Source organism: Propithecus coquereli, unplaced genomic scaffold, assembly GCF_000956105.1.
Source record: "Propithecus coquereli isolate 6110/MARCELLA unplaced genomic scaffold, Pcoq_1.0 Scaffold95, whole genome shotgun sequence".
NCBI classification, from domain to species: domain Eukaryota; kingdom Metazoa; phylum Chordata; class Mammalia; order Primates; family Indriidae; genus Propithecus; species Propithecus coquereli.
In genome coordinates, this window is record NW_012155840.1 from 2347833 (window position 1) to 2361102 (window position 13270).

General features: G+C 38.2%; 1 protein-coding gene across 1 annotated transcript in view; it reads right to left on the reverse strand.

Annotated features, from left to right (window-relative positions):
- The window catches only part of FREM1 (FRAS1 related extracellular matrix 1), a 117814-nt gene that overhangs the window by 22172 nt on the left and 82372 nt on the right, over positions 1–13270 (reverse strand). Inside the window, exons 25-26 of the mRNA XM_012665022.1 lie at positions 9190–9391; positions 8319–8463 (exon numbers count right to left, since the gene is read on the reverse strand). Of these exons, the coding sequence (XP_012520476.1) occupies positions 8319–8463; positions 9190–9391 (347 nt within the window). The remainder of the gene's footprint in view (positions 1–8318; positions 8464–9189; positions 9392–13270) is intronic.

Below are 13270 nucleotides of genomic sequence, written 5' to 3' on the forward strand. Positions count from 1 at the left end.
CTTTCCTCCCTCCCTCCCTTCCAAAATTAGAAATTCTGGGTGCTACTCCGTGGAATATGAGTTCACAAATTTCACGGACTCTCCAGGGTTTCCTAGGGGCCATTCACATTAGAGAGTAAGTTTATCTCAAATAACCACTTTTTGTTCTTGTATCCACTGATCATGTGTCAAATCACAAGGACATAAAGTATTCTGTAGCAAAATAAACTCAATAGCACTGGTTCATAGCTGAGGGTCATGGCTCAGGGAGGGGGAGGGTAGAAGCATGGAATTATCACAGGGTCACGAATCTACATAAACATACATTTTTATGCAATCTATAGATATAAAACTTACTGGCATGCTAAGCTTAATAAAATTTTTGACATGAGAACAGGATCCTTATATTTTAAAATATTAGGACCCTTATGGGTCTCTGATGCAACTGCATTCAAATGTGGCATGAAACAGATCAAGAAATACAAAAATAAATGACTACAGTAGTCCTCCCTTATCCACAATTTACTTTTCCAGGGTCACCTGCAGTTCCAATTACCTGTCAACTGTGGTCTGAAAATACTAAATGTAAAGTTCCCCAAATAAACAAGTCGAAAGTTTTAAATTACATGCTATTCTGAATAGTGTGATGAAATCTCGAGTCATCCTGTGTCGTCCCACCCAGGGTATGACTCATCCCTTTGTCCAACGTATCCACACTGTAGATGCTCCTTAGTCACTTAGCAGCCGGCTCTTTTATCAGAGTGACTGTTGCAGTATCACAGTGCTTGTGTTCAAGTCACTCTGGCTTTACTTAATCATAACCCCAAAATGCAAGAGCTGTGATGCTGGTATATTGTTATAATTGTTCTATTTTTATTATGTTATTGTTGTTAGTCTCTTACTGTGCCTAATTTATGAATTAAACTTTATCATAGATATGTTTGTACAGGATAGGAAAAAGCATTGTGTGCATAGGGTTCAATACTATCCGCAGTTTCAGACATCCATTGGAGGTCTTGGAATGTATCACTTGCAGATAACAGGAGACTACTGCATGCATAAAGAATTACAAGACAACAAGCAGCAAAGATATCATAAATGTCAATAGAAATAACATGTTGCAAAGAATTTTGAAAAGGTCCAGGTAGATGAGAAAGAAAAAAAATTAAGTAAGAGGGATTAGGGGAGAAGACAGGAAAGAGTGAAACAGATAAATTTGGATGTATTTCAGCTATCAGTGAGTTCAAATGAATTTCAATGCCCAATTCTTCTGAGACTTCGTCCATTGCTAACGCTAACCATGACAAGCAAAAATCCATCAATGTCACTCTGCAGATCCTGGTGACCTCAAGGCCTAAAGCTAAATGCAATTTGCTGATCTAAATCCAGAAGGGAACCATTCAGAGGGCTGTTAAGATTCAAAGAATGAAAGATCTTAGTGTCTGGGAATATGTCTGCATTTCCCTGATGCACCATTAGAATGCTACATAATGCTTATAGGTCAAGGTTGTCATTACACGATATTCTATTTTGTTTTCTTAAAACTATTCACTACAGATAATATAGATCTATTGAAAAGCCATGAAATTTAAGCCAGGCTATATCTTTAAATATCTAAATAAAAATAGCACTTTCATACCCACAGGATATGTGCAACAAATGTTTTTAATATGATTTTTTGTTTTTTGCAGTGCTGTATTTGAGAAGATCTTTCTATGCTGAGACTGTGATTGCTGAAACTGTACACAAACACCTGGATGAAAAATAAGAGACGTGGTCAATCACTTGAGAATTTTCCCTGCAAGAAGTCACACCGCTATATACTTGGCATTATGTAAATATCCACATGCAGGAGCCCATGAGAGAAATTTGGGAAGTTTGGATGTGTAGATGTCATGTAGATAAAGATCAGTTCACATCACATCTTCACATTTTAATAATCCCTCCATTCTATCACTATCCAGTATAGCTCACTCTACAGTTAGAAATGAAGTTTACAGACACACTTTATGTGAAATCCATATGGCAATCATTTCAAGCCATTTAGCAGGAGGTGGAAACTCCTCCAGCCTCTAGGTCAGAGTTTCTCAATCTCAACATTATTGACATTTTGTACCAGATAATTCGTTGTGGTGGGGGCTGTCCTGTGTGTTGTAGGATGCTTAGCAGCATCCCTGACCCCTGCTCATTAGATGCTGTAGCATCACTTCCCCCCAGTGACAACAATGAAAACTGTTTCCAGACATTGCCAAATGTCCCTTATGAAGAAAGTCGTCCCTAGTTGAGAACCACCTCCATAAGTGGTTTTGGGGTATTCATCACAATAGAAAAAGCTAGTTCAATGTGAAGCTAAATTTTGGTCCTTGACAACCAATAATGTCAATGAAAGACATAGTATGGACTAGTGAAAAAAATTGGATTAGAAGATGTGAGGCTTCTGCTCCCTCTGCCACTCTCCAACTCTAAGCAGTCGGGTGCAAGAAATGCTGTTTAAACACTCAATTTAAAATTGCAACCTCTAGCTAGGCATGGTGGCCGGCAACTGTAGTCCTAGCTACTCAGGAGGCTGAGGCAGGAGGATCACTTGAGCCCAGGAGTTCAAGGCTGATGTGAGATATGATTGTGCCACTCCACTCCAGCCTGGGTGACAGAGTGAGACCTTGTCTCAAAAACAAGCAGACAAATAAATAAATTGCAACCTCTTTCCCAAAGCCCAGCACCTTCAATTCCTCCTTATCCCGACCAACTTTTTCATTTTCCAAAGCATGCATCATGTATAACATACTATCAAATTTACTTAGATCCCATAAATGCTCCAAGAAAACATGGGTCTTTGGTTCACTGATATATCCAAAGTCCCTTGTAAAATGTCTAAAACATAGTATGTGCTCAGTAAATATTTATTAACTAAATGAATGAATCTTGTGTAGCCCACTGTTTCCCAAGCTAAGCTGGCCATCAAAAATGTTTTTCTCCCCAACATTATTAACATCATCTTTCACACACTTTGAAAAAATGCTAGGCTAGATGATCCTTCCGTGTTCTCTCTAGCCCCGAATTACTCTGCATTTTGGACTATTATTCGACTTTATTAGTATAGAGAGAAAGATGGCATTGATAAAAGAGCATTCTACCATAAATCATAATTTCTTAACACATATGTATGCTATTTTCTAAGGCGTGTGTGTAGTTCTCAACATACGGCAATGTCTGGAGGCAGTTTTGATTGTCACAGCTGGGAAGAGGGTGGTACCAGCACCCAGCTGACGGCAGCCAGGGATGCTGCTGAACATCCTGCAATGTCCAGGACACTCCCCTCTGACAACGGATTAGCTGTCCCGAAATACCAGTAGTAACAAGGTTAAGAGACTCTGTAATGGAGTAAAATATATGTACTTTCTCGTATTTTATTTTGTGGCTATATGATTCATTTATATGAAGAAACAATAAATGGAAAGAAACATTTGGGGTTAAAACACCAGTCTGGGATTTGGGACATTAATTCAAGTTACCAAGAGTCTGTGGAAAAGATATTTAGCCTCTCTATGCCTCAGTTTCCTCACTTCCTATAATAATGTAATTATTACACATTTCGAAGTATGATAATGATGAGTCTGTACTTCAAAGGGGTTAAATGAACCTTCATGAATTCTCATTAAGTATTTTGAGCTTCTCAGTAAAAGGTTTCATAGCAGCTAAAACTTTGATTAAATTACTATTTTTATAACTAGATCTTTACTTATAATCAAGTAGCAAATGACTTAAGAAAATGGAAATGTTAAAAATATTTTTCCAAGTATTCAATCTAAGACTTATCAATGCAAAGATGATGCTATTAAACTCCATCATCTAATGCTATGAACACCTGTGTTTTCATTTTTCTCTTTTTCTCTTGATAATGGGGAAATGGTGTTTAGCCAAGAGGCAGCATAGTGAGTACCCAAACCAAGTGCTTTGGAATCGAACACACCTTGCAACCGCTTATTAGTGTGTGATTACGGTCAGTTGCTTAGTCTCTCTGGGCCTCAGTTTTCATTATCTTTAAAATGAAGAGAATTACACTCATGTCAAATGATGGAAATTAAAATTAGTTAATATGTATAAAGCACCTGTACACAGTGGGTGCTTCGTAAGTGCTATTTTCCTTCCCTTCCTCTGCGCTTTCCTAAGATCTGCTCTGTAGCCAAATACCTTAACTCCTGGCTTGCAGGTAACATGCGGGCGTTAGCTAGCCAATCGCGTCAACCTCTTCCCCTGCAAGGTGTTTCATAAAAGCTGCTAAAACATTACAAAGTTTTCCTGGTCAAAATTCATTTTCTTTTTTATCTCTTCTGTCCCTTCTCTTTTAAAGCCAAAAAGGAATAATAGAACAGCTAGAGTGCAGGTTGCCAGAGGGAGGGGAAGAAGCAGAGTGCTTGGAAGCAGGCAGAGCTGGGGAAGCAGCCCCTGAGCTATCAAGAACTTCAGCATGGGACAACTTTGCTTTAGAAGTTCACTTTTTTTTTTTTCTAGTGGGCACAAGAAAGAGGTCCACATGGAAGAAGTATTAGGACAACTGCCCTGATGAGAAGCTGACTGCATTCTGTGGTCTGCAAAGGTGCTTTTGATGAATGATGCGGGTCCTGTGTAACTCAGTTTGGGACTTCTGCAGATCATGTTGGAGAGCCACCTTGGACGAGAGAACAGACATTAGCCTGTGAGTGAGTCGTGCCAGGAAATGAGTGATACGATGAGCGCTCACTTAGATTCGGAGGTCAGGGTTCACTTTCAGCTCTTCTCTCATCCAGTGACTTTGGGATAATTGCTTAAAAGCTTTGAGCCTAATTTCCTTGTCCAAGCACAGTGCCTGAAATTTAGGCACTAAGTCAAATCTAAACCTTTATGCAAATTTCCATGGATTTCAGTATTATAAAATAATTTTCATTTACAACAAAGTGTCTCCCAAATGAATCCCAGGAAAAACGTGTTCCCAGAGCTATTCTGTGAGAGTGTGTGTGTGTGTGTGTGTGTGTGTGTGTGTGTTGGGGGTGGGGGCGATTCTATAGCCCAGTCAGGTTGAGATAACGCTGCGAACTCTCCCTCAGTCAGAGATTCCCAATCCACACGTGCATCTCGATGATTCTGGGATGTGATGCAGTTAAACAAGCAGACGTGCTCGCTAACTGGCAATAACTTGATTAATCTCACTTAAATAAGCATTTTCTAACACTTTTTAAAATGAAACATCTATTGATCCTTCGGGACTGACACGCTATAGGAACACTGCAATGGTGACAACTGACCAGCAATCGAGATTCTGAGACATTCCCACCGAGCGGGGGTCCTTCCAATGCTCCACAAGAGGCCCCTTTCTGCTCCAGACTATGGCTACCGGTCCCTTCAGCTTCATTACAGAGGTTTTTCGCCCCTTCAGATATGAAGAACGTTAACCTCTTAATCCTGTCTAAGCCAAAGAAGAACACAAAGTTCCATGGCCAGGTCTTCTTATTGATTAATAAGCATACTGATCATTCACTTTGGGAATCGTCCCAGGAACAATTTCTAATTAGAGGTGGGCTTTCTAATCCACCATATGTTTCTGGGACACTTCTTCACACAGTGAATTGTTGTACCCACATGAATTAACAACCATAGTAATCACCACCACAAGTGGCATTTGTTAAGGACCTTAAATACACAAGATGTTACCGCATTTGTTTCTCTAAACAAATTGTAGTTTTGCCCCCATTATACAGATAAGATAACTAAGGCTGGAACAATCACTAGGTGAATGGCAGACCCAAAGTTCAAACTCTGTCCTTTAGCTACAAGTCCAGTGGTTAATAAACCATAAATCCCAGTGTGTTAGATACAGAGTGCACACTAATATTGATATCTGCAATTTGTATTTTTTAAAAAAACACTAAACTTTAAAGTCCTTGAAGAGTAAGTATTCCTTCTTTCTTGCTGCCTATGTGGCCAATGTCTGGAGTGAAAGGAGGGAGATGAGTCTGCTGTTCCAGTCCCTGCAGGTCAATTTAGCACAGGTGCTAAGAATGGGCAAGTTCTTTAGCACAGTGAGGAAAACTATGGACTCTAAAGCTACATTTCCTGGGCCTGAATCCCAGCTCCCTCACTAATTGTCTGCATGAGCTTAGAAAAGTCACTTTTTATCTCTGTGCCTCAGTTTCCTCATATGTAAGTTCTAGATTATGGTGGTACCTAACTCACAGGTGGTTGCGATGATTAAAGAAATAGCAATGAAATAGAGAAAAAAACCATTATATTGCAAATGGCTGTGATTTCTATTGTAGTAAGCTCTTGCTGGCTGTCTGGAAGACAAACCACCATTCGGAACATTGTTTCTTATTGGAAAAATGTGCACCTAGTTCCAAAAAATTCATATGGGGTTGGGGACAATCATATCATTCAAAAATTATGAAGATAAATGCTGAGCAACTTTTACCTCCCTTGTCCACTCTAAAGAAAATAGCCTGATGTATGTCAGAATCAAATCAAAGTTATTTTTCTATTACTTACTCCTTGGTAGGCATACGCTACAGCATTTCATTCTATTGGTTCCCATCATTTCAAGTTGAATTAGAAACATCTCCAGCATAAGTACATGAAAACTGATATCCAACAAATCAGGATCCTATTTAAAATAGCTTCAATTAAGGTTAAAATTAAATTAAGCAAATTCTGCTGTAATTCTCATATGAATTTGAGGTTTATTTAAAAACACAAAGAGCCTTCAAAAAGCAATGTCCTCGTAACAACAAGGAATGAAAAAGGCATGTGAGTGAAGCGATATCAATCTAGCACCATTGCTGGAGGAAAAAAATTCTCTGTCGGCTACACTGAGCTCATACGTGAAGGACAAGAGGTCAACATTAGGTCAGTAACAAGTATGATCAATATTCTTATGTTTTTTAGTTTAACTATTAATGTTTAAAAAAACCTAAGTGAAGTCAATTTATTAATGTTTTTAAAGTAGGATTTTTTTTTACATTTTTCTTGAGAATTGGAAGATGTTTGATATTGCAAGTAGTTGACATATTTTCCATAAAGATTGTGATTTTAAGGAATTATTTCTCTTAGGCAAAAACAGTTTAATAGGTGGGGGTCATTTATTTAAGTTTTGTAGTCTCAGGATTATATTTTAATGTCAGGGGCCAGGTCTTCTTTGTTTTCACCTACTTCCCAGCTCCTAGTACTAGACGCCTGACATATAGTAGCCACTCAATAAAAAAACCTCTGGAGTTAATAAATCTGGGCCAGGCACTACACTTTATCAGTGCAATGGCGGTGGGACCCTTGGAACGTGTTTTGCTAAGAAAAGGATGTCAGGTTTGTTTCTAACAATGACTATAGTGACCTCTGCTGGCAGGCTTTTGAAACTACAATTCAGGATCAAAAAGAAAAGGCAAGAATGGAGACTGCCGAGAGGGTGCCTCGGGTTTCTTTTCTTCCTTTGTCCATATTCCATAAAAGGATCACAATAGGGCTGTGCTCACTTATGGTATTTAGTATGACTAGGAATGGTGAATACTAACACTAGGATAAATGAACAACTTTTCTTTGAGGTGACAAAGAAGGCTATCAAATTAAAAAAACAGAAAAAAACGCAGCTCTGATAGACCGTTCTAAGAACATCTGCTAGCTGGTAAGTTATTCAAGAAAAGTCTAGAATAGGGGCCCAGTCAGTGAAATTACTGTGGTCTGTTAATCTTAATTTTGAGGGTTTGTTTCTCTTGTTATTCTGAGGGCTGTACCCTTTACACACCTTCCAAATGTCATTTAAGATTTTCCTAAGTCTATTTTCCTCTTTACGTTATCCTCATCTTCTCTAGGTTTATTAACTTATAAAGGCATTTTCAAGTTACTGTAATTTTTTCATCAGGGAAAGAGAAAATGTTTGGCCAATCCTTTTCACCACCTTATTCTTCCCGACCCTGGATATTTTAGAAGCCTATGGTTACTAACATGGTCCTAGAGTGACCTCTTGCTGCACGATTTATACATGAGCCAGCAAGCTCAGTACTGGATGCTTGTGGGTTGTCAACACAGAAACTTCTCTGCGTGTGAGAGTGTTTGCATTTACACGCATAACATTAATAACCCAGCACTGTTCAACTTAATTTTGTGATATTTCTATGCTCTGTAAAGCTATTGGCTTTCCCATTATCAAGCAGTAATGAAAAGAAAATTCCCCTTCAAAACAAATTCTATGAGCAGATGAAATGGTCTATCAGTTTATCTTCCTGGATTTCATCTGAAAAAGAACATTTCACTTTGCCAATATTCAGACACATTCTGAACGTTATATACAGGACTACTGAATAAGCAAAAGAAATTACATTTGAGGAGTGGCCGAGTTCCCTGTGGGGTCCATGATCTGAAATTCCATGATATCTGAATTTACTTCCAAAGAGGGGTTTATGATGTAAAGAATGGTCTTACTGTTTAAGTCCTTTTGGCTAAATTTCTCACGGATAAATTCACCTACAAAAAAGAAATACGTGAATCTCCTAGGTAATCAAACAGAACATTCAATAAGGGCTTATAAAATTATCTATTTTATTTTAAACAGCTTTAAAGAACAGCTAAAGTACATTTTTTTAAAAGAAATCAATATTACCGCAGCTATCTTAAAACTCAAATGCAATGAACATAAATTACACTTTAAATCTGCTTTGCTTCAGAAATATTTGCCTTACAGAAAATACAAAAATAGAAGGAGAGTAGGAAGACAGAGTAATAAAAATCCATAATTCTGTGCCATCCCATTTAATGGTATATTATGACCATTGCGTTCATAAAGCAGAAATATTATATGACCCAGAGAAATCATCAGGAAAAAAACCCCCAGCATTTTAAAAAATGAACTGACATCATTTAGAATTCATAATAGAAGAAAAAATTAGACACAAATATGAAATTTAATCCTGACCCCGTGTTCCTCTGAATATATTACAATCTGTTGTTGAGAAAAAAATGTAAACAATAAACAGCTGTATATCAGCATTTGGCTCTCCCAGTCAAGATGAATTTAGTAAAACTCAGCTTCAAACCCTCTTTAGCACCAATATTGATTTATAAACTGCATCTATCAGTAAGCCCTGGGGAGTGTTTACCAAATGGGCCTACACTTACTTAAATTACTCTCTAGTCCTGCCAGCCACTGGGTATTTTAAAATGAGCAATTATAAGGATTAAGGAAGGCAGTACCTGTTGTTGTGTTCTCCAGATGTCCGTGTTGTGGGCCTTGTAAAATCTTAAAGATGATTTGATCATCCTCAGTGTCAGGGTCTGCTGCCTTCAACACACGGGAAGTGATGTAAATCCCATAACAGCCATTTTTCAGGAGCCCCACTTGAGAAGGGGAATGCAAGAGTGTGATCCGGGGGGCTGTTCTGTCCAACTGGTCCACCTGAATCATCAGTGTTACATGCAATGTTACCCAGAGGTTTCTCACCCCCATGCAACGTAGGGCTTTCATGGTTCAACACTGACAAACTCTCCTAAGTTTCAGATTCCTTATACTCCTCATGAGTTAATATCTGCTAAAGACCGTCCCATTCACAATATCCTCAGCAAATATCTCAGTGCCTGGAAGAGAGGCCAACTTTCCATTGTAAACCTTCAACCAACTTTATCAATTTGTCTCCTGCCTGACTCCCCCTTAGCATGCAAGCTCTGTGAGGGCCGACATTAGGTCTCTTCCCCGCCCCTCTCCTCTATTCCCTGCACCTGGCACAGTGCCTGAACCCTAACAGAAGCCCATGGAATATTTCTGGAATGTATACATAGAAACTGACCCAAGAATTGTATGGCCAACTTAATGTTAGCTCCACAGAAGGATTTTCCTATTTTTCCAGTGTTTAGTGATTTACAGAAACAAAACTGTATGAGTTTATAAATACACAGAATTTTTTTGGCATGTCTTTGTTCGACTGACAAAAATGTTGAATAGAAATAGAAATACCTCAGTAAGAAAAAAATGAAAAGCTGGCTATTTTAGACATTTGCATATTTGTTTCATTGAGAACAAGAGCCAGGTAACTAAACAGGTGTGCCAGATTTGTAAAGATGGCGAACGGGCAATGAGTCATAAGCAAGAACAGGAGAACAGGTTAAAATACCACAACAGACTTCATTCAGGTATGGTAGTCTGTACGGAGCTCAGTCCATCTTGCATTTGCAAGATAACCGTTGCAGGTTGGGGATGGCGCAGGTTTGGATGAATTAGCACAATTTCACCACTGATACTAGAAAACACGTACAAGAAAACTACCTTCATTCCCCTCACTCCTACTCTCTCGATTCCTAACTTCATTTGCCCTCAAATGATACTGCTATAAATCTTAGTTCACCCTAGCAAAGAATTCATATCAATGATAAGACCATATATTTTTTTGTATATTCTTATATAAACTACTTTGCAGCTATTAAAAAAATAAGGGGTAAGATGAAATCAATAATGAAAATTTTCCGCAACTTTGTGTTAATTGAAAAAATCCCAGCAAGTTGCAGAATAGAAGATGATTATAATACTATTTTTGTTAAAAACAAATACATATATATGTTCATATAGACAAATAAATGTCTGGGATCATTTGCACAAATCTGTTCATTTGTCTTGGGGTGCGAAAAATTACAGCTCCTCCTCTGTTTATTTCTATATGGAATTTTGTCATAATCAACTACTTCTTTCTTTCAAATTGGCAAGATTCTTTTTTGAAATCAAAAATAATCATAACTCGAGTTGGTAAGTATGTGGAGAAACAGACATTTTTATATTTTGCTGGTAGGGATGCAAAATAGTGAAAATTTTTTTGGACAAAAATGCTCTTTATCTTATAGAAAAATTAGACATGTACAGAAAAATGTGCATATACATGTATTAGATATATATTCAATAAATATTATAATAGCAATTTTAAAATTCCAAAAAACATAAAACTCCAGCAGGGCATTGATTATGAACCATCTCCACCTGAGACCAAGTCCTACTCAGACTTTTAAAATCAAACTTTTAAAAAATATTCAATGAGATGAGGAAATGTTCATGGTATATGAAGAGTGGAAACAGGTGATATGCTTAATAGTACGTACAATATTGTCCTGATTTTTCAATTGCACAGAATAAAAGAATGTGAGGAAGCCAATAGTTATCTTCGAGTGGTACAATTGCAAAGGATTTTTTTTCTTGTTCCTTTCTGTAGTTTATGAATTCTTTACAATAAGCTACTATATTATAAACCGGAACCACAACAAACATTTTCAAAAGTCATAGTCATTCTTTTCCTTTCCTGAAAAGAGTGGGCAGCCACTTTCAGAGCTGTGCAGTCGGGTGGGAGGTGGAGAGTCAAACTGTCATAGTGTCTTGTTAGGGAAGAAGCTTCCACAACCATGGTGGACAGGAAGGGGGTGGTCAGTGGGAGAAGAGGAAAAATCAAAATACTTCCAAGCCACGTAAGAAATCCTCAAACTTCATAAATAGCTGAGTGTAGGATCGTTGTTTTGTTTTGGGATGTTGTATTTGCCTTAAAAATAAAAGTGTTACAAAAGTAATAAATGCCTGTTAATATCTAAACTCCAGTTACATGGTCCCCTGTTGTGTCTCTGGTCATAATCATGCTAAAATATGTCCTAGATCTTATTAGGGTACATAGCTTCTTCAAAGCAGATCTTCTGGCTCGGTATACAAGAAGCATTTTTCAATATTGGAGTGCAAGGCATGTTTTTTAAAAGAAAGCTGTATCCTATGATAACTTGTATTTGATTTACTGAAAATCATCTCAAACATGCCAGAACCTTAGCAATTACAGGAGTCCTTTCTACCTCACCCGAGCCCTCCCTCTTTGAAGGAGGACTACAGGTTGCATCAGCTGCAGTCATCTTGTTCAGACAAAAATGATTTCCGCAAAATGAATGTTGGGTTGTGCCTGTGTTTTGCACCTGTTAAATCTAGTAGCTTCGCCGTCCGTTACCCAGGTACCACCATAAGAGTAGTTTACTCATGCTTGGAGACTTATTTGAACCAATTCATCACTCAAAGGTGGTCAACATCATATTGTTTTGGCAGAAAAGGCTCTTGAAAGCAAGAGACTGAGGGAATCATTTCTCCTACACTGCTGTCAGGGGTCAGTCACTTCCTAAAGCCTTTTGACCTCTCTGCTCAGAGAGGCCAGAGGAGTCGGGGGGGTTATAGGAGAAAGTTTGAGGCTTTCCTTATGAGGTTTTTATACATAATGATTTTTTTTCTGCAAGGAAAACCTTGTACTTGTGATGAAAAAGAACTTTTACAACATATATCCAACATTTTCCTATCAATAAATTCCATGACTTTCAAGGGATAACTCTCTTGTGATACCCATGCTCTTCAAGATGAATGCTGGTGTAGGGAGAGACCTGATTTAAGTCCTGGTACTTCCTCCAAACTCCATTCCCTTTTCCATCTCTGCTGTGGAGTGCGGGAAGGAGCTCTTATGTCTGCACTCAGAATTTCTATTATAATTCTTACAAATTTGCAGCCAAACAGACCCAGAAAATTATTCCTGGTTGGACAGCACAGTGGCATTTCTCAACCTAGAGTGAAGAGTTAGACATCAAGAAAAAGATAATAACAGACTGAAGAGTGGGATGGGACTAATAAAAAAAATCATGAAAAATAATTTGAAAGTTCATTATAATATAATTTAAAAGCCAATAATTTTAATATGTACAAGGTGCTTCTTACATACTGTGTCAATGATACCGACACCTTCTCTCTTCTCCCAATGTGTCATCATTTCATTACATTTGCTGGACCCCCCCTCGTGCCAAAGGCCCATCCAGCACCCATGCTGTCTATCACGACTCCCCACTTTAGATAGAGACCGAGACCATGGGGGTTAATTTTATGTGTCAACTTTGCTAGGCTATGGTGTTTTAAATGTGATTAACACTGAAATCAGTAGACTTCGAGTAATGCAAATTGCCCTCCGTAATATGGGTGGGTCTCAACCAATCAGTCACAGGCCTTAAGGGAAAAGACCCAGGTCCCCCAAAGAGGAAGGAACTTTGGCTTCAGACTGCCTTTGGGCTCAAGCCCTGCAACATCAACTCCTGCTGAAATTTGCAGCCTGCCAACTTGCCTTGTATATTTCAGACATGTTAGGCCCTACAATTGCAAGAACCTACTCCATAAGATAAATCTCCCTCTGTCTTTCTCTCTCTCTCCATATCTGTCTATATTGATACATACATACTATATACGTGTATATATATATAAGGGCAGAGGAAAATATGATTATTTTACTAGTCA